General features: G+C 53.6%; 4 protein-coding genes across 5 annotated transcripts in view; 1 reads left to right on the forward strand and 3 right to left on the reverse strand.

Moving 5' to 3' along the window:
* Ndufv1 (NADH:ubiquinone oxidoreductase core subunit V1) overlaps window positions 1-4,277 on the forward strand; it is a 5,383-nt gene extending 1,106 nt beyond the window's left edge. Inside the window, exons 2-10 of the mRNA XM_028770985.1 lie at window positions 222-304; window positions 378-548; window positions 1,802-1,985; window positions 2,245-2,434; window positions 2,985-3,197; window positions 3,278-3,444; window positions 3,651-3,732; window positions 3,864-4,009; window positions 4,114-4,277. Coding sequence (XP_028626818.1) covers window positions 222-304; window positions 378-548; window positions 1,802-1,985; window positions 2,245-2,434; window positions 2,985-3,197; window positions 3,278-3,444; window positions 3,651-3,732; window positions 3,864-4,009; window positions 4,114-4,203 — 1,326 coding nt within the window. The 3' untranslated portion in view covers window positions 4,204-4,277. The remainder of the gene's footprint in view (window positions 1-221; window positions 305-377; window positions 549-1,801; window positions 1,986-2,244; window positions 2,435-2,984; window positions 3,198-3,277; window positions 3,445-3,650; window positions 3,733-3,863; window positions 4,010-4,113) is intronic.
* A 518-nt stretch (window positions 4,278-4,795) lies between these two features.
* Window positions 4,796-8,511, reverse strand: LOC114624287 (double C2-like domain-containing protein gamma). The gene is made up of 11 exons (XM_028771183.1): window positions 8,350-8,511; window positions 7,924-8,227; window positions 7,695-7,774; window positions 7,552-7,623; window positions 7,288-7,397; window positions 7,072-7,207; window positions 6,900-6,953; window positions 5,538-5,695; window positions 5,371-5,452; window positions 5,155-5,251; window positions 4,796-5,083 (listed from the first exon to the last, which is right to left on the reverse strand). Exons 2-11 carry the CDS (start codon window positions 8,165-8,167, stop codon window positions 4,953-4,955), a joined length of 1,164 nt encoding a protein of 387 aa, XP_028627016.1. The 5' UTR covers window positions 8,168-8,227; window positions 8,350-8,511; the 3' UTR covers window positions 4,796-4,952.
* Window positions 8,512-9,584: 1,073 nt separating this feature from the next.
* Window positions 9,585-11,094, reverse strand: Nudt8 (nudix hydrolase 8). Of its 2 annotated transcripts, XM_028771246.1 has the most exons (4): window positions 10,824-11,092; window positions 10,353-10,485; window positions 9,983-10,060; window positions 9,585-9,892 (listed from the first exon to the last, which is right to left on the reverse strand). In XM_028771246.1, the coding sequence occupies exons 1-4, from the start codon at window positions 11,015-11,017 to the stop codon at window positions 9,665-9,667; spliced, it is 633 nt and encodes a 210-aa protein (XP_028627079.1). In that variant the 5' UTR covers window positions 11,018-11,092; the 3' UTR covers window positions 9,585-9,664. The 2 variants fall into 2 exon arrangements, with proteins under 2 accessions (XP_028627079.1, XP_028627080.1); XM_028771247.1 differs by lacking the exon at window positions 9,983-10,060 and having other exon boundaries at window positions 10,824-11,094.
* A 1,055-nt stretch (window positions 11,095-12,149) lies between these two features.
* Window positions 12,150-18,908, reverse strand: Tbx10 (T-box 10). Its single transcript, XM_028771268.1, has 8 exons — window positions 18,578-18,908; window positions 15,067-15,334; window positions 14,888-14,989; window positions 14,424-14,595; window positions 13,704-13,859; window positions 13,406-13,473; window positions 13,085-13,179; window positions 12,150-12,693 (listed from the first exon to the last, which is right to left on the reverse strand). The coding sequence occupies exons 1-8, from the start codon at window positions 18,582-18,584 to the stop codon at window positions 12,404-12,406; spliced, it is 1,158 nt and encodes a 385-aa protein (XP_028627101.1). The 5' UTR covers window positions 18,585-18,908; the 3' UTR covers window positions 12,150-12,403.
* Window positions 18,909-19,589: the final 681 nt, after the last annotated feature.

A 19,589-nucleotide genomic window follows, 5' to 3' on the forward strand; every position in this document is an offset into this window, starting at 1 on the left:
TGAAATGGGACGAAGCATGGAGTGTTAGCTCAGTAGCTTCTAAACAGGAGGCGCTGATATAAGTGGTGTCGGAAACTGTGAGGCTTTAAAGACTTTGAAGCCTCTCCCCGCTCTGTGGCTCAGCCCCTCCTACATAGGAAGACCCAAGAAGCTGAAAATTCTACCCCAACCCCTCATGGTCCCCGAGCTCTGCTGGACCTCCTGACCTTCCATCTCCCCAGACAGCACCCAAGAAAACCTCATTTGGCTCGCTGAAGGATGAAGACCGGATCTTCACCAACCTGTATGGGCGCCATGACTGGAGGTGAGACAGTGCCCTTAGCCTGCTGGGTCCTTTAGCAGGACTTCTCCTTCACATCATTTCCTGCTCTGTCCAGGCTGAAAGGTGCCCAGAGGCGGGGTGACTGGTACAAGACAAAGGAGATCCTGCTGAAAGGGCCTGACTGGATCTTGGGTGAGATGAAGACATCGGGTTTACGGGGCCGTGGTGGTGCTGGCTTCCCCACAGGCCTCAAATGGAGCTTCATGAATAAGCCCTCAGATGGCAGGTTTGTGGGGAGTGTCCTGAGCTCTGGTTGCAGGACACACCAGGGGCTGATGTTGGGAAACCTAGAAGGCTGTAAGAGGATAGGTAGAACTTAAGAGGAATCTCTTTGCTCAGCAGAGACTTAAGATGTTACAATCCATACAAGATTTATATTTAGACAGACTTTATTATTGAAATTCGTACTTTGCCTTATAATAATTAGCAAGCTTTGAAGAATCTGGTCCTTTTGAGCTTTCTTTTTTTTTCTTGTGTGTGTGTGTGTGTGTGTCTGAGTATGACATACAGGAATTAAAAAGGTCATGTTAGTTCCGCTTTTGACCTGCACCTTTAGTTGACCCCTAGAGTGAACTTACACATTATAAGGTTAACCACTGGATTAGCATAATGGCTCAGCAGCTAAGTGAGCCTGCCTTCAAGCCTGGTGACCTGAGGTCATCTCTAGAACCCACATGGAAGAAAGAGAACTGACTCCCACAAGTTGTTCCCTGAATGTCACATGTGTTAAGACACATGCTGCCTCCACCAGGAAGTGAATGTAGTAAACAAAAAGAAATTGTTTTCAAGATAGGGTTTCTCAGGCTGATGAGATGGCTCAGTGGTTAAGAGCACTGACTGCTCTTCCAGAGGTCCTGAGTTCAATTCCCAGCAACCACATGGTGGCTCACAACAATCTGTAATGTGATCTGATGCTCTCTTCTGGTGTGTCTGAAGACAGCAACAGTATACTCACATATAATAAATAAATAAATCTTTGGGCTGGAGCGAGCAGGGCTGGAGTGAGAGGGAGAGGGGAAGGGGGAAAAGGGTTTCTCTGTGTAGCTCTGGCTGTCCTGGAACTCACTTTGTATACTCAGAGATCCATCCATCTCTGCCTCCTGAGTGCTGGGGTTAAAGGTGTGTACCACTACCTGACTTTTTTTTTTTAAGTCAACCACTCTACCTCCTGTTGGCCTCAGGGCTGTGGTAGAGGTTGAAGAACAGTTCTTATGACCAAGAACTGAATTGACTCTCAAGGGAAGCGTAGGGAGAGATGTTGAATTTGTTCTCTAAGGAGAACACAGATTATCTTGTGGACATACCTGGTCACAGATGAAATAGGCAGTGAGTCCTGTCATCAGTGACACAAAGAGAACCTTGGGTGGGACAGAGAGGATCGGCTGCCTTGAGGCTTCTCTGAGTGCAGAAGGAATGGAGTTTGGTTGAGAACTGAGTCCTGGTGGGTCTGTAGCCTGACTGATATGCAGGACCCCACAGGCCCAAGTATCTGGTGGTGAATGCTGACGAGGGAGAGCCAGGCACCTGTAAGGACCGAGAGATCATGCGCCATGACCCACACAAGCTGGTGGAAGGCTGCCTGGTGGGAGGCCGGGCCATGGGAGCCCGGGCTGCCTATATCTACATCCGAGGGGAATTCTACAATGAGGCCTCCAATTTGCAGGTGAGCACATGGGCATTGGCTGACAGTGCAGGCACATCTCACATGCTGTCTTTCCTGGCACAACCACTCTTTGATGGGAGATCCAAGCAGGACAGAGGGGGTCCATTCCTGCATCCATCAACAACATGACCTGGCCCCAGAGGTCTTCCTTTGTGCTCCAAAGTTCAACTTAGGAAGTCTTCAAGGGTTCCATGGGCCATTAATTGGAGGCTGACTTTTGGAGTATGGTGAAACTGCGTAACTACACCTTGTCCCACAGGTAGCTATCCGAGAGGCCTATGAAGCAGGTCTGATTGGCAAGAATGCCTGTGGCTCTGACTATGATTTTGATGTGTTTGTGGTGCGTGGGGCTGGGGCCTACATCTGTGGAGAAGAGACGGCGCTCATTGAGTCCATTGAAGGCAAGCAGGGAAAGCCACGCCTGAAGCCACCCTTTCCAGCAGATGTGGGTAAGACTCCGCTGGGTCCTGAGTGAGGCCTTGCCTTTGCTCAGCTCTGTGGGATACTGGATCTGACCAGGTGCCTTCTGGGTGGTTCTTGTAGTATTTTTTTTGTGCCCTTTGGAGGGGAGGACAGATTGATGGGGGAAGGTGTTAGTAACATAGGCTCTGCCAGTGCCACCCACAGCCTTCAGTTGACACCGGATACCCTTGTTCCATGTGGGCAGTGTACTTTCTTCCTGTCCCAGGAGCTAGGGGTGTGGTGGTGATCAGGAAATAAGCTGCCTGGAGTCGGGTGTATTGTGGGCCAGGAGTGATGAGGAGACACGAGTAGGAACTACCACAGGAGCAGGACATTCCACTAAGGAGTCATGCTCCCAGTGTGGTGGTGCTGCGTGCCTTTAAGAGGCAGAGGTGGGTGAATCTCTGAGTTCAAGGCCAACCTAGTTGGCAGAGTGAGTTCCAGGACAGTCAAGGTTATACAGAGAAACCCAGTTTCAAAAAACAAAACATGCCCCCTTTCCTGGGAAGCCACCAGTCTCTTGTCATTTCCTTGAAGGAGTGTTTGGATGCCCCACAACTGTAGCCAATGTGGAGACGGTGGCTGTGTCCCCCACCATTTGCCGTCGTGGGGGCACTTGGTTTGCTGGCTTTGGCCGAGAACGCAATTCAGGTACCAAACTGTTCAACATCTCTGGCCATGTCAACCACCCCTGCACTGTGGAGGAAGAGATGTCTGTGCCACTGAAAGAGCTGATTGAGAAACATGCTGGTAAGCCTGGGCCCACTCGGGCTGTGCTGTGAGAGGGCACGGTGGGCGAGCCATGACAATCCTTTTTGAAATTGTCACAGGTGGTGTCACAGGTGGCTGGGACAACCTCCTTGCTGTGATTCCTGGTGGCTCATCCACTCCACTGATCCCCAAGTCTGTGTGTGAGACAGTGCTGATGGACTTCGATGCCCTGGTGCAGGCTCAGACAGGCCTGGGCACGGCTGCAGTCATTGTTATGGATCGCTCGGTAATGGTCCTCATGCCCCACAGACCTCCTGCCAGCCCAGTGTGTTCCCTCCCGGGAGGGACTGATGAAAATTCTCTTGACTAGCTCTTGGCTCCCAATTCCTACAGCCTCAAACCCTGTACAGTGGGAGAGTGTGGGCCAGAGCCCCCAGGTCAGGGGTTGTGGGAGGAGGCTGAGAGGCCTGCACACTGTCCCTTGTCTCCTAGACAGACATTGTGAAAGCCATCGCTCGTCTCATTGAGTTCTACAAGCATGAGAGCTGTGGCCAGTGCACCCCGTGCCGTGAGGGTGAGCTTCCAGGGAAGGTTGGGATATAGTTGCTGGGCTGTTCTTAACCTTCCCCATGAAGCCTGCATCCCTTCAGGGTTGTCTCCTTCACGGTGGGAGACCCTCAGGCCCCTCGTGCTGCTCCGCTACAGGCGTTGACTGGATGAACAAGGTGATGGCCCGGTTTGTGAAGGGGGACGCCCGGCCAGCTGAGATCGACTCCCTGTGGGAGATCAGCAAGCAGATCGAGGGCCACACCATTTGTGCTCTGGGTGACGGGGCCGCCTGGCCAGTACAGGTACACACTGCCCTGCTGTGTGACACTAAGGTGGGGGCCTTGGCAGCCCAGAGCTTTGGGACTTTGGAACTCTGGTTCATACAGAGCCTCTCTCACCTTCCCAGGGTCTGATCCGACATTTCCGGCCAGAGCTCGAGGATCGGATGCAACGGTTTGCTGCCCAGCAGCACCGGGCCTGGCAGGCTGCCTCGTGAGCCACATCCTAGCCTGCCTCCCATCCCTGTGGGAAGCTGGACAATAAACACGTGCTGCCCACTCTCCAAGCACAGCCTGTCTGGGACTTCACTTTTCTCCTCTCTGTCCCCACCCACATGCAGAGATTTGTTCCTTCACTGGGCAAGGGAAGCAGAGTGGGACCAGGCAGTGAAGGGTAGACCTGGCCCACTTCTCTTTTTGTGGCACTAGGGAACCAATCCCAGGGTTTTGGACATGCTAGATAAACATGCTGCCACTGAGCTACATCCTCTGTCTTAAATCTGGTCCATCATGGCCTCTAAGGCAATGGTTCTCAACCTGTGGGTTGTGACCCCTTTGGGAGTCTCACTGTATTTGTATTAGGATTCATAACAGTAGCAAAATTACAGTTATGAAGAAGAAATTAAATAATTTTATGGTTGAGGGTCACCACAACATGAGGAACTGTACTGTATTAAAGGGTCATAGCATTAGGAAGGTTGAGAATCACTGCTGTAAGGGGTGAGAGACAGGAGACTAGGGGCCTGGCCTGCCCTGTGAGGTGAGGACATAGAAGAGGCAGGCATTTCCTAGGGAAAGGACAGGCTCTGAGCCGGCAGAAGCAGGTGTTTATTTTGCTTTGTGTTTTGGGGTTGCATGACTGGAAGGAGAGAAGAATGTGCATAGCAGATGGACAACCCAGAGCTCTTTCCAGATGCAGCAGACATCTTGGCCCCTGAACTGGTTTGCAAGCAGGGCCCTGTGCTGACTAGTCACCAAGTTGAGGGGGCACACTGTCCAGCAGGTGCCACAGTTCCAGCCGGTGGTCACAGTGGCCTAGGCACTCACGCCAGTGGCGCAGGCGCTCCCCACTGGCTCTGCCGCTCAGCTGCACCCCACCTGCCAAGGGAAGGGTTAGTAGCCCTCAGAGGCTCGTGAGGCTCCCTCCTGTACCCTGTGTTTCTTCTCACCAATGAAGTCATCAGCTGTACCCAGGTCATAGTCCCACACAGACACCAGCAGTGCCTTCTGGGCCAGCTCCTCCCGATGACCTGCATAAAAGAATTCCTGTAGGGAAAGGGACAGGAAAGATGTGAGTTCTTTGCAGCTTAAGAAACAGGCTCAGGTAGGGCCTGGTTTGTTAAATCAAGACCACACTTGACTGGGGTCTCCCAGCTGTGACCTACCTCGTTGAACTCAGGGTTCAGGGTCTTTCTTCGAACACTGGTCTTATATTTGGATTTCTTCCCAGAACCTGGATGCAGGAAACTGGAGGGAGAGGGGCTGGTTAGGCATGGTCCTGCAGAGCCAAGGACCCTCTCATCCTTCATGTCCACCTTCCTGTTTTACTCACAGGCGGACAAAGGGGTCTGAGTAGCCATTGGCGTCCATGGGAGCAAGGTGGGCGCAGCGCAGCACACCCACCAGCAGGCCACCACGCTCAGAGCTGTAGCACAGGGACAGCAGGATGCGGCCACGTTCCTCCCCAAACACCTCTGCCTCCATCTCCTCCTGCAGGTGTAAGCTGTGGTCAGACCCTGTCCAGTCTGAAGCCCCCCACCTGCAGAGGCCAGGTCCCAGTGTGAGCACAAATGGCTATAGAGAAACCAGGCTGTCAAGTTTATTTCCCTATGTAGCCATTTTCCCAGTACCCAGTGAAGAGACCTTATAGTAGCACTCAGAAATCTGAATCCTCCAGAGCTCAAAAAAGGTATGGGTTTGTTGCTCATGTCAGAGCAAGTAAGGGAACTGATGGTGAGCATCACAGCCATGCCAGGGGCTTGCTAAGTGGCTGTCCCCTTTCATTGGAAGTAGCTCTGAGAGTCTCATCACGGAGAGACAGGTCTCTTAACCTCTTGAGCCCACCTTCACTTCCACTGCCTGGCAGAGCATCTTAGGAATGTTCTTTGTATATTCTTAGACACTAGAGCTCCCCAGCTGGGATGAAGGCCTGGGACAGGATGCCTTCTTTCCCACCTTTAGGGTAGAATTGACGGCAGAGAGCCAAACTTTCTTACCATTGGCAGTGTTCGGTATTGCAGGAGGGCTCTGCCAGCAGTATGTGCCGAGGCATGATTACACATGTGTTCTGGGATTGGTGGGGACTGTTGTAGGGTTCTCAGTGATGTCCACCATTTCTGTGGGTCTCACAGGCTTGAGCTTAGCTCATCAGACACTACAGACATTTGGTGCTCCACTAGGGGGCAGGGCACCTACACTGTTGACAGGAGCGGGTGGAGGGCCTGCCTCCCAGCCTTGTAGGTGTCCTTCCTGCTGGGCAAAGGGGCTTCTGGGCAGGATCTCAGGTGGGATTGAGTAAGCACTGAAGTCATCTTCATTGCCTCCTGAGAGGCAGACCCAGACATATCCACTGCCCTGACACTAGTAGCAACAAGCAACCTGGGAGCCTATTTCTTCTAACCTGCCCAATCCTCCCACCTCTGGCCACGAGCACCACTTACAGTCTGAGACCTTTGCAGGCTGTTCCTAGTCTTCCTCATCTCCAGGCTGCCCTAGCAAAAGAGCCACTGTCACCTTGCCCAGCCCCTGAGACCCTGGCAGTTCTTGAGGACTCACAGAACTTATAAGAGAATTGGACTCAAATTCCTCTAAGCCCTTACAGGCCTGGATGTCTGCCCATCTCACCCTTGATCCCAGCCTAGGCTATCAAGTCTTGTCTGTCTCCATACCTGCTCAGTCAAGCTTCACTACCCACCTCCTCATACAGAGACATGCCACGGGCTGTGTCCAGGCTCTTGAGCCTCTTGGTCTAAAAAAAATCAGAGCACTTGGTCACTTTAGTAGATATTGTCCAGGACCCCTCCTCCACTCTCCTAACCACATGGCTCCTGGTCCTGTAGACCCACCTTGAGCTTCAGCCCACTCACCAGCCTCCGCTTCTCCAGACAGATGTCAAAGCTCCTGGCTCGGTTTGGTACCAGCTTCCTCAGGGGCACTCGTAGCTCCCCCAAGTAGGGTGCTCGGCGCCGGCGCCGCAGCCGTGAGTCCTCACACACACATAGCCTGGTGGCCATCCAGGTCAGTCCTGGTCATGCAAGCCCCAACCCCTGCCTCCCTACTGGTGCCCTGATCTGGGTCCTCACCTCAGGGTCTTCCGTCCAGCATCCTGGCAAGTAAAGCCATGATAGGTGAGTGTCTCCTCCCACACAGGCTCTTTGGTACCTCGAACAGTGCGTGTCCGAAGCTGGCTTGCCTGGGGTCAGGAAGGCAAGTCAGGCGCCCTCCTGGCCTCCTGCCCTGACTCTTGGATCCTAGCAACTGAGATTTAGTTCTCAGGGTAGGGTGAGGTAGGATCAATAATACCCTAAAGTGGCCCTGCTCTCTAAGGGCCTGGATCTTATCCTTACCTTGCTGGCCCCTGGCAGCAAGTTGGCTTTGACATAGGTGTCCACAGAGCCTGCGGCTGGTGGCTTGAGGCCCTGGAAACAGAAAATGGATGTAGAGAGACCTGTGGCTTGTCCCATCCCAGGAACTCTGCCTCTGTTCTCACCTTTGCACGATGGGCTGTGCAGTGCAGGGCGCTGTTATCCGAGTCAAAGAGAAGTGTGAACTCCAGGGTGCCTAGGGCAGCTAAGGTGGCAGGCGGTAAGCATGGTCACCCCACTCCTACACCCATTTGTCCCACATGGCACAGTGCCACTTGCCTGGCCTCTGCCATGGGTGCTAGAGACACCCCTGAGCCCATCCTAGAGAGCGCCCTTATTGTCTCCCCTACTTACTGCTGTCATCAGAGTCTCCTTCGGGCTCAGGGTTGGGCTGCGGCTGGGGTGCAGAGTAGGTGGCCGGGGCCAGCATTGCCTGCCGATCTGGGACACGCAGCACCGGCTCCAGGAAGGGGTAGAAGTGTGGGAAGTAGTCGGAAATGAGGTGGATGGGCCGTATGGGGCCAGGGCTCACATCGATGGCCATGTGTTCCTGCATGCTCACCCGCTGCCGCCCACTGGCTGGCCCTGCACATGCCATGGTGGTCCAGACATAGAGACTCAGAGACGCTCCCACCTACAGGAAACACCGGGCACACACCTGGCCACCAAGACGGAATAAAGAGGCATCACTAAGGCTGCCCTAGGACAGACTAAGGAGTCCTAGGACACCTTGCCTCACCTGCGAGGTCAGGGCTGGAGTTAGCCACCCGGGATCCTTACCTCTTGAGAGCTGTGTCACACTGCTTTGCTGCTGCTGGCTCTAGGTGTATATTTAGGGTGACAGAGCCTGAGACTGAGGTGACCCATCTGAGCAAGTGTGCCACTGAGCAGGGAGGGGATCAGGAGCTCACACCTCCCTCCCAAGGGCCCTTCCCTAGCACTGGGGGCCCAGCCTTGTCTCCTGCCTCTGCCCCCTCCATTCACACTCTGTTGAAAGGAGCTATTTTTACCACCATCATGTGGTCCTACTGCTGGGTAAGGAGGCTGCAGGGCCGGAGGTGACAAAGGGCTGTGTTGTGGGATAAGCAGGAGAGGAAATAGGTGAGAAGGGCAGAAATGTGGGGGCGGGGGGGATGGATAGGGAGGAGGAAGGGTTAGGGGACTGTGGAGGTGTGAAGGGATGGGGTCCTCCTGTAGAAGTGGGTACAGCAGCTGGGAGGACCCTACATTCTAGTCCCTTCAAAGAAACCAGCTGGTTGTCATGCCACACTCCTGTCCTGTCCTCTGGCTGGGAATACAATCGAAGCAGTGATGTCCCTCTGTCTCCCTCCCAGTTCTGTCCCCTTGGCCTTATGGTGGCTCTCTGTATGGTGGAATTGCCCTCTCACTCCATCTCCACATGGCTCCTTTCTTCCACTTCCCAGGCTGTACCTTTTACTTGACTGCCCTTCACCCTCGCCATTGGTCACAGTATTTGAGGTGTTCTGAGCAGGGCGGCTCACTGTCAGGAGCTGCCCAGCGTCCCTTCCCTTCTGCTCCACAATAGCTGCTTGGTTTCTGAGACATGGACCACACCGTGGTCTCACTATGTAACCCAAGTAAAAAGCGGGCTTTGGATTCTCCATCCTCCTGTCTCCACGGCTGGAGTGTGGGAACTACAGGGGTGTGTCACATGCTTGGCTCCTTTCACCTCTTAAACATGTATTCTGTGTATGTATGTACATACGTGAGCATGCATGCCATGGTCAGAGAGTCGGTTCTGTCCTTCTGCCATGTGGGTCTTAAAGATCAAGCTTTGTGACAGTGGCAGGTACCTTCACTCACCAAGCCATCTCACCAGCCTCTATTTGTTTGTTTTGAAACAGGGTCTTTCATTGGCCTGTGTCTCACCAAGTAGCCCATACTGGCTGGCCAGCAGCCCCAAGAGATCCATCTGTCTGTTTCCCCAGTGCTGGAATTACAAGGGTTGCTACCATGCCCCATGTTTCATTTTCCACACGGAAGATGCCAGAGGAGAATTGTCAAACAGTCTTTTAATCAGTTCTGGAGTAGCCTGGCCAAATGAAGGCAGAGGCACTTAAGGGCCAGGCAGGCCTCAACCCCTAGGCAGCTCAGGGACAGCCAGGGAGGGCTGGTAGATGCCAGGGGCCAGCAGCTTCAGGGTGAACTCAGTGATGACGGCTGTGAGGCCCCAGACTCGGTGTGGTCCATGTAAGAAGACAGGCAGTGTGTAGCGAAAGTGGCCACCCTGGCAGAAGTGGGTATATCCTTGGTTCTGTGTCTGCAGCAAGTGTGCCAGAGACAGCTCAAATACTTCATCCACCTATGGGCAAGAGACAGAGAGAGGGTGGACAGAAGGCTGCCTGTGAATCCCCTGGTAGAATAGCCCAAGTCCCCAGTATCCCCCATTCACCTCCTCAGGGTTGGGTCTGAGGCTCTGCAGATCCAGTGGACCCACGTTGGCAAGCACCGGGACTATGGTTGCCTTTTTCTGGGGTAGGAGGAGGGTGAACAGTTAGAAGGAGAACCAGTTCCTACTCTGCCATCCAGAGGCCATGGGTAGTCGTGGCCAAGCCCCTCTAGTCCCTGTCCTTGGTTTCTTGCCATGCTGCCTCACAGGTTCCCCTTACCTGTACTATCCGGAAATCTCCCACTTGTCATTCAAGCCCGATCAACACAGCCTACCTTGCAAGCTTTCCTGGACCCTGTCCTGAACTGAGCAGGGCTGGCTTACCCAGTCACTTGGGTTACTGAGTGAGTGTGACAGGATAAGGGTGGCTCACCCGGTCATACACTGGCTGCAGGACACCCCACACGTGCTCCTTGGACACCTCTAGGCCCAGCTCCTCCTGAGTCTCCCGAAGGGCCGTATGTATTACATCTTGGTCGTCGGGATCACACTTACCGCCTGGGAAACTAAATGGGCAGAGGGAGTCTTGGGACTACAGGCCATCAGGAGGCAGTTTACCTCCCTGGGCCATTCAAGTAAGGGGGACAGGCACTAGAGATACATGAAGTCTGGCAGCTGGCTAAGACTATGCTGGGGCTCAGACACCCCATGTCTGCCTATGGTGTCCTAGTGGTGCAGATATCGTCCCCGGGTGTCCTCAATTTCAGCTGAGGGCAAAGCCAAAGAAGGGGAACCCCGGATCTCCTCTCTCCAGTCTATGGTAAAGGGCAGAGTCCTGTTTATGAAGGGGAAAATTCAGAGGGGTATGCGGGCTACAGGTAGTGCGCCGACAAGGCCGGCGTACCTGACTTCCCCTTTGTGACTCCCAACCAGGCGACTAGAGCGCAGCGTGTAGAGCAGCGCCGGGACCCCATGCACCAGGCACAGCGGCACAAGCACTGCGGCCGCCGCGGGCCGCGAGCGTAGCCGGGCAGTGGTGCGTGCTAGCAGCTGCCGGCAGCGCTGCTCGTCCTCCGCAGACAAGCAATCAGGCAGCATGTCCCAGACGTCCGGGACACAGGGGGCCCACAAAGGAGGGGACGTGACAGGGCGCAAGCTCCGGCGCGGGGCGGGGCCCTAAGTGGGAGCCGGAAGAGGGCGTGCCCTCGGAGAGGCGTGGCTTCCCGGAGCGGGTATGAGAGGCGGACGGGCTTGAGACTGCCCTTGCAAGGCCTCAGAGGCCGGCGGTGCGGGGCCTGTCGGGATAGAGTCTCCGAGATGGACGAGGCTGCTAGGGTGGGACCTCGGAGGAGTTCCAGGCGAGGCCTGCTGAGGCAGAGCCTCGGAGACCGTCGGGGTGTGGCTTAAGGCGGGTTTTGCTGCTATTGGGCGACAGAGGTGATTGGGGTTGGGGCATCTGGGGCGGAGCTTGCTAGGTGAGGGCAGAGGCGGTTTTGTGTACAGGGACAAGAGCGCCACCTAAAGGAAAGACATGGCCTAGAGCTGATGGAGGGCGTGTCCGGAAAAGCCGGCCAGCTTCGCTTGAATTTCTTTCCGGGGGCGTGACTTCGCTATCAGTGCGGCACAGTTGGTTTGGACTCTGTGTTTCCGGAACCCTTGGATAACCTGAATTGAATAGGTCCTGACTTCGGGTTCGGGAGTTGGAAGATCTTCTGGGCTCCTTGTCTCTCGTCTCGTGGGTGTCGGTGCTTTCCTGAATGTCTCACAGGAAGAGCTCCGGGTTAGAGCAGAGTTGGAGTCCTCCGGTACCTCAGGGTGTTCTCTCCAAGAGAACGAAGAATACGCGCCTCCCTCAATCTTATCCCACTAGACTCTACCGAGAGGACTTCAAGGTGGCCTTTTACCTCCAGCTGTCCAAGTCTACACCCATCCCTACCTTGGCCTGTGTGATCCCTGTCTATCATATTAGGCTCACTTCGATGGCCCTTGGCCCTCAGGACCAGCTTTAGAGCATCGCATTCAAATGGAATGGCGAGTGTCAGCTGTACTTTGCTGTGTGACTGTGAGCCGAAACCTCTCAGTGCTGCTTCCATCCTTATATAGGTGCACAAAATAGGGGACACACCAGGTTAACCGCAGCCTTGCTGCTGTGGTCAGTTATCATCACTCTGTGCTCTGAGGTGATGGGACTGTCTGGTCTGGGAGTTCCTATGGACAGAAGTACTGTGACTGCTGTTACCAAGCAGTTTAATGTGGGGGAGGACAATAGAAGCAGGGTTTAGAGGAGTCACCCTCGAGGCAGGGGCGGGATTCAGGGCTTTTGAGTAGGAAGTGGGCCTGATTCCAAGGCTGGCAGGCCCTAGACTGACTTTGAGGCAGGAACCACTGCCACCAGGGCTTCCAGTTGTGCTGCTTTCCTTAGGAGATGTTTCTACAGAGGACAGGTGGGGCACAGGGTAAAGGGGCTTCCACAGCACCTAGCCATCACTGGGAGTCTTGGTTAGACACCAAGCACAAGGCAGAGGTGGGCAGGAGCCCCAGCCCAGCTGCGAGGGTTGAGTCTTCCTGATCTCCAACAGTGCTGATGTTGGGGAGAGGGTAAGGTGCCAGCCGAGCTCTTGGGGTCCCAGCGTGGCTTGGGGATCCAGGGTACAGGTTCTGGTAAGGGAGGGGTCTGTAGGTGGCAGGGGCCAGCAGGATATCCGGGGCAGGCAGCAGCTGATGGTGTGGCTGAATAGGGGTCCTGGAGCTGGAAGCTGAAGCTTTACTGGTGTCTGAGGAAGAAAATGATTTGAGTGGACCGCAGATTTCCCATCACATCCCCAGTCCTAATATTGAGGCCTATCTCGTCTGTCCTGTCCCTGGCCACGCATCTTGGCCTATGTAGTATTTGCCCTTGTTCGTTGCCTGAACTTTCTTCCTTACCTTCTCTATCCAACTGTCTCCCAGTCCCAAGCTGAGCTTTCAAGCTCCATTGCCTTCAGGATCCACCTCCTCCAGGAAGCCCAGCAGGCACCCCTCCTTTGCTCTAAACCCTGTCCCTGCCCTGCTCTCTCTTGTGCCTTCCAGCCCAGGTATGGGTCGGGGGTGAGGATGTTTCTGATCATGGCAAAGCCCCTCCCTGGAGGCCTATATGCCTGCCTGGGGTTTGGGCTAGGTCCTCACCTCTCTCTCTTTCTGCAGAGCCCTTAAGCAGGCAGGGACCGAGGCTGCTCCGACTCCGGGCAGGGATGCTGAGCAGTGGCCTGGGGGTCACAGGCCTGAAGATAGGGCGAGCAGGAATGGGGTAGGAGGCCAAGGGAGATGTTATGGTCACCCCCACCCCAGATGTTATGGTCAGAGTCAAATAGGGGATCCCAGGGCAAACTAGAGGACATGACCATGAAGCAGGTCAGGAGTGAAGGCTTTAGGAGCTGCTTGGGATGGAGGGGTGGAGGGGCAGGGCAGAGCTGGGCTTAGAGACAGAAGGTAGGAGTGAGATGATACCATGAGTCCTGGTCAGCCTCTCTGAATCCTTTGGCAAAGGGGTTGCTGGCAATTTTCAGCTGTGTGATCTACAGAGGGAAAGTCTAGATGTGGACTGGGCTCCAGCCATTGAGCCTTGGAAGCCCACACTTAGTCACTCTGTCCCCTGGGAACTTCCAGTCAGCAGGACCGAGACCCCCTTGGCCCAGGATCTCCAGTGCTAGCAGAAAGGCAGATATCCAGGGGACAGAGGCACCTCCAGCCTCAGTCTCTGCCCCTCAGAGCTGGGCTGGTCCTCAGGAGCTGTGGGATGACCCACCCGGTGGTTCTGATAGGCTGTCACAGCTGTGAACTGGGTCTCCGTGAAGACAAAGGACTTGAAGTTTTCCTGGGCGTAGCGGGCGCTGTCCTTGCGTGGGTCCACGAAGACCACGTGGAAACGGGGTTGATAGCGATGCATGGAGTTGAGGATGATCTGCAGGAGGGCGGGGCCGAGTGCAGGGGCGGGGCTGTGGCAGCCTCCCTCCGTCAGCCCAGGACTCTCTAACCCTCTTCTTGCCCACTGTCCACCAGTAGCTTTACCTTGAGAGCTATGTAGGACCTGACCACCTTTTCCACCCAACACCTTGTAACATCCCTGGTCATCTTTTTCCCAATCTCCTCAGCTGCCTCCTGGCTGGCCTCCCTGCCTCCGCACCTTGTTCTTATACCCATTCTCCACACTCTAACCCCTATAGCCTAGGTTCACTTGGCCCTGTGGGACAGCCTACCCACTGCTGTCCTTGTCTTTACTCCAGTCCCACTGGGAGTCTCCTTGCAGTCTCTCAACTCACTGCGTGTTTTCTGGCCTCAGAACCTTTGCTCAGGCTGTCCCCCTAGGCTTCAAACTGCTTCCCCTCTCACCTCTTCGTGTGTCTTTTCCATTAGATATCCATGCAAATACCACACCAGCCCTGCCAGGCTTTTATCACAGTCCCAGTCCCAACCTGCTACAACGTGCTCAGTCCCTCCCCAGATGGCCCAGTGGCTTATGCCTCACGTGGCCATTGTCATCCATCAGGTTGTTGGTCAGCTTGAGTTTGTCAAAGGACACGATCTGCCGCATCCACTGGGCACCCTTGGCTGGCGAGTCAGGGTGGAAGTGCACTCTGCCAGGCGTGGCAGGGTCGGCCTTGCCCGCCACCAGCCAGGCAGAACTGTGGAAGGCGTACCTGGGCGAGCAGAGCGAGAGGTCAGGGGCTGTTCCTGCCCTACTCAGTGCCATGTCTAGCCAAGGTGACAGTGAGACGCTGATTCCCACCCTGTCATGCTCAGTCCACTTGATGGGCATCCTTTGTTTTTTAATTTCATATGCCTCAGGCTAGCCCATTCCCTCTTCTCCGTAAGACCTATTGCTCTAGGCTGGGCCCCCCTGGCATGGACTCAGGGGCTCCACCTCACCCTGCCTGCCCTTTGGGTCAAGCTCCTGTTCTCCGCACTCTTGTCCCCTTGCCAGGTCCAGACCTGTATCTCTTGTCATCTAGCGGGATGAAGTCCATGAGCAGAGCATAGTCAGCCAGTGTATCCATGCCTAAGATCTTCACCTGGAAGGTTGGGAACATCCTCCTGTGGGAATGGGGTGCTCAGCATGGTGACACCCTACCCCCCAGCCCCTGCCCAGTCTCCACTCTCCATGCCCACACCTGCCCGCTTTGGTAACAATCATCTCTGTGCCCAGCTGGTTGAATTCTTCCCACAGTGGCTTCATCTCCAGCTGCACCACCACGCTGGACACACGTGGATTCTTGGGGCCCTGCCCAGTGGGCTCTGCCATGGCTTGGACTTCTGTGGACATGGTGCAGGAACCTGAGGGGAATAGTGTCCCCAGCCGGGACTCCCAGCTGGTGCTGGTCACAGGAGGAGGATAGGTCTCTGGAGGAGCAAGTACCTCGAGGCCAGCAGACAGGAAGACTGTGGAGAAGGGATGAATCCCTGAGTCCTGGCCTTGTCAGCCTGACTCACTGTCCGTTCAGCCTCTTCTTTCAGGCTGTGTCATGTCCCTTTTCCTCTGGAAGGCCACCTGGCTGCCAGGCTACTGTCTCAGTATTGCCAACCAATATCACACCATAGTCAGTTACTGTGAATTTACTTCTTTAGTTTTTCCCTGAGACATGGTCTCATGTAGCCCAGACTGGCCTCAAACTCATTAGGTAAACAAAGATATCCTTGAACTTCTAATCCTCTTGCCTCTACTTCCCAGGGCCTAGGGTTAGAGGCATGTGTCACCACAACTATTTGAGTAGGAGTGTTGAGGCTTGATGATATTTGGTAGCCAAGGCTGGCCACAAGCTAGAGGGAATCCTCCTGCCTTAGCTTTTCAAGTGCTAGGATTACAGCCGCTGCGCTTAATTTAAAGTCTTTCCTCCAGAACGATCCTGGAGGGTAGAGATGAGCAGCTACATGGCCTTGGGGAAATAGTTTCACCTCTTGGATTCCCAGTTTCCCCATCTCAGAGGGCAGACAACGCATTGCTGAGAGCAGAGTGTGGCACACAGGAGGCTCTTCATAGGAGGCTTATAAATGGTGCACACATCAGGCAGGAAGTGCGGCAGGAGCTCACGGAGCTCAGTGGAGCCCAGCAGCCCAGTGCTGGCTGATGGGAAGGAGGCTGAAGGGAGCTCTCAGATCATACAAATTATCTTCCCTAGACCCTGAAACCTGGGCTATATCCCCAGCAAAACCTTGAAATTGTGGCCAGAGTATGCATAATGTAAAATTTACCATGTTAACCATGTTTAAGCGTACAGCTCATGGCATTAGGACATCCATGGCTGTGTATGCACCCCTCCCTGTTCTGGACAGTCTCAGTCATAATTTGTAATATAAGCCTTGACCAAAAGCTTCCAAATGCTCCAGTCTCTTATTTAAAATAATAATACTTGGGCTGTGAGATGGCTCAGTAGGTAAAGAAGCTTGCTGCCAAGCCCGATTACCTGGTTCCATTCCCAGGACCTATGTGGTGGAAGATGAGACCCCAATTTTGCTTATCCTCTGAGTTCCATGTGCACACACACTGGACTAGTTTACTATTGCTCTGATAAACATGACTGATAGCACATTGGGGAAGAAAGGGTTAAATTCGCTTACAGACCTCTGTCCACCATTGAGAGAAGTCTGGCAGGAACTCAAGCAGGAGCTTGGAGGCAGGAACTGAAGCAGAGGTCATGAACTGAAGCGTGCTTACAGGCTTTCTCCTCAGGGCTTGTTCTGCTCTCTTTGTTATATGACCTAGGACCACCTGCCCAGGGGTGGCACCGCATGCCAGGGGCTGCATCCTCCACATCAATCACTAATCAAGAAAGTGCCCTGTAGACATGCTCACCTATAGACATGCTCATAGGCCAATCCGATGCAAGCAATCCCTTGGGTGAGGTTCCCGCTTCCAAAATGGCTAGTTGGTTTGAAGTGGACAACTAACCAGTACACACAAAATAAATATTAACAAAATAATGGCCCACAGCTGGGAAGACAACTCAGTTGGTAGATTGCTTGCCTACTGTTCACAAAATGCTGGGTTCAGTTCACATCATGACGTTAAAAATATACACAACATGGTGGTACATGTCTGTAATGCCAGCACAAGAAGTTCAAGGCTCTTCTCAACTATATAGTGAGTTGACGCTGGCCTGGGCTACAAGAGACCCTGTCTCCCTGTCCCTGTCTCAAACAAATTTATATATATATATATATGGAAAGGAAATTTCATAAGTAAACAGAATGGATAAGACTCTGATTCAAACACTACAAACAAAACAAAGGCACTAGTTTCAGTAAGACACTGGCAGCCGTCGAGATGACTGTTAGGACAAGAAAAGAATATAGAGCTTAACAAACGTGAGTGAAATTATGGAGAAATTGGAATTCTAGGGATGGTGGGCATTTCAAATGGTGCAGCCTTTGCAGATCAGAGGTTCCTTACAAAACTAAACACAGAATCACCGAAGTAGGAACTCAAGCACAGGTGTCTGCACACTCAGGGCAGCACTGCTTCAATAGCCAAAAGGCAGAAGCAGTCAAGTGTCTACTGACAGATGAGTAGATGATGAAAATGTAGCCCACGATGGAATACCGGTCACCCTTCAAAAGAAAGGGCTTTCTGAGGCAGTGGGGAGAGACCGGGAGAGCATTCTGCTATATGAGATAGGCCAAAAGCACAGGGCCAGTCTGTATGATTCTATTCACAGAAAGTAAAAAAATTTTTACAGAAACACAGAAAGTGGTGGTTGCCAGGATAGGAGGAGGAGAAATGTTCAGTGAGGATGAGAGTTTAAGCTTTATAAAATGAAAAAAAAAAAAAAGTAAGCAGATTGTGGTGAGAGGTACACAGCCATGAATGTCCTGATGCCAAGAGCTACACACTTAACAGTCAACACCGAAAATTTTATATTACGTATACTCACCATGGTTTAAAAGTGCTGCTGGGGACATAGCCCAGCAACAGAGCGCTTGCCTAGCATGCATGGGGATTTGTTTTCAATGCCCAGCACTGGATTTTAAAGAAGGTTATTTTGGGCCAGATGTGGTGCACATCTGTACTCCCAATGCTTGGACAACTGAAGTCATCCTTAGTGACATATTGACTTAGGTAAGCCTCAGCTACATGAGACCCCTGTTCAGAATACAAAAAAACAAAAACAAAAATTTGTGGAGAACATTCCTGTAAGGGGCTGAGGATGGGCGGATCCACGGAATTTGTTGTGGCCAGGAGTCCGGAGGCAAGGTCTCCATTCCCAGAAGTGCCCCCTGGTAAGCAGGAGCAAAGGGCACTGTTGGACAGGTCGGGGGCTGGAGGGGCCTCTAGGCTAAATGGGTGCGGTGAAAACCAGACAACATGAGTTTCATTTCCACAGCCAACAAGATGGAAGGAGAATGCCAGCTCCACAGAAGTTGTCCTCTGACCCCTGCAAACGTTCTATGGCTATCCCACCCCCACCATGCACACCCACATGCATATATGTGCAGGAATACATGCATGCAATAATTATAAATAATAAAAAGACAGGTGGCTGGAGGTATCTTATGTCTAAGATAGCACCAGATAGGCGGTATCACTGGACTGCTTACAGAGCATGTGCGGACAGGGTTTGTGCCATGTTTTCTCTTCTGCAGCCCTAACCCATGAAGAGTGATCTGTAAGCCTGAACCCATACTTACCTGCCATGCGGACAGCCAGGTCTCAGCTCAGGCTAGGCTGCAGCCTCACTTAGGGAGGGGTAGCCAGTGAGTGACACTGGCTTGGCTCCTGTGGTCAGCAGAACACCTCACTCTCAAGCAAGCACCCGTCCCCAGTTCTCAGTACGAATCCCAGACTGAGGCTTTTCTCCCTGAGCTGAACACTTGGTTGGATGTTTGTAAAGCCCAGGTCAGGGATGTTCCGGTGAGTGTCTTCAAACCACCTCTGATTGTAGTGTCTTTGAGCTGGACCACTGTCTGGGTTTGGCTCTGGAGGCAGGCTCATGTGGAAGGGGGCAGGTGGGAAGATTGTGACGTTTCAAAACTCCCCCTCTCCTCTCCTGATCCTCTCTCCCTTCTGCAGCTAAGAGGCCCCCAGCTATTCCTGATCAATGGGCCCCAGTGCAGGTGGGGGTGGGGAGCCATCTTGAAGACAGCCTAGTGTCCACAGGGGCCAGGCTCTGCCTAGATGGAAGGGCTGAATGGGAGGCAGCAGGGGAGGCAGCAGATGTGGGGTAAGTGCAGAGGTGGTACCCTCTCTCCTAGCCTAAGACCCCAGCCTACTGGTATTGTCCCCACAAGCCTACAGCTTGTCCTTGCAATGGGACAGTCGAGGGAGGCAGGGGGAGCTCCAAACTGGGTGGTAAGATATTCTGATTCTCCTGTCAGTCCGGTGCCTTGGTGTCCCTGACTTCAGTGAACAATCTCTCTGCCTGTGATGATCCTGCCTTAGGTGAAAAGCAGCATAGCAGGGGTGGTCCCTCACATGATGGTCACATGTCATCTCCATTAGGTAGACTGAGGCAGGCTGAGCATGTGCTGTGCACACTGGTCCCTCTCCTGCCAGGCACTTCCTCCAAGCTTCCCCATCTGTTCTGAGGGAAACCAAGTCACTGCCCAGAGGTTGGGCTTCCTCTAGGTCTATGCTTCCTTTGTTGAGAGTGTCCCTTGACTAGTGGCCTGTACTTAACAGCCCACTTGGCTAGGCTACCTC

This window comes from Grammomys surdaster, unplaced genomic scaffold (genome assembly GCF_004785775.1).
Source record: "Grammomys surdaster isolate TR1022 unplaced genomic scaffold, NIH_TR_1.0 205, whole genome shotgun sequence".
Taxonomy (NCBI): Eukaryota; Metazoa; Chordata; class Mammalia; order Rodentia; family Muridae; genus Grammomys; species Grammomys surdaster.

Excerpts from the sequence above, each read along its gene's own strand:
- Tbx10 (XM_028771268.1), bottom strand. Across the intron at positions 13,474-13,703 it reads CAGCCTATCAGAACCACCGG|ATCACACAGCTGAAAATTGC; the intron begins GTGGGTCATCCC and ends TTCCCTCTGTAG. Across the intron at positions 12,694-13,084 it reads CTCTGCAGAAAGAGAGAGAG|ACACCAGTAAAGCTTCAGCT; the intron begins GTGAGGACCTAG and ends TTTCTTCCTCAG.
- LOC114624287 (XM_028771183.1), bottom strand. The coding sequence starts at position 8,167 with ATGGCATGTGCAGGGCCAGCCAGTGGGCGGCAGCGGGTGAGCATGCAG. Across the intron at positions 7,398-7,551 it reads TGCTGCCAGGGGCCAGCAAG|GCAAGCCAGCTTCGGACACG; the intron begins GTAAGGATAAGA and ends TCCTGACCCCAG. Across the intron at positions 6,954-7,071 it reads GTCTGGAGAAGCGGAGGCTG|ACCAAGAGGCTCAAGAGCCT; the intron begins GTGAGTGGGCTG and ends GATTTTTTTTAG.
- Nudt8 (XM_028771246.1), bottom strand. The coding sequence starts at position 11,017 with ATGCTGCCTGATTGCTTGTCTGCGGAGGACGAGCAGCGCTGCCGGCAG. Across the intron at positions 10,486-10,823 it reads AGTCACAAAGGGGAAGTCAG|TTTCCCAGGCGGTAAGTGTG; the intron begins GTACGCCGGCCT and ends CTGCCCATTTAG. Across the intron at positions 10,061-10,352 it reads TGCAGCCAGTGTATGACCGG|AAAAAGGCAACCATAGTCCC; the intron begins GTGAGCCACCCT and ends CTCCTACCCCAG.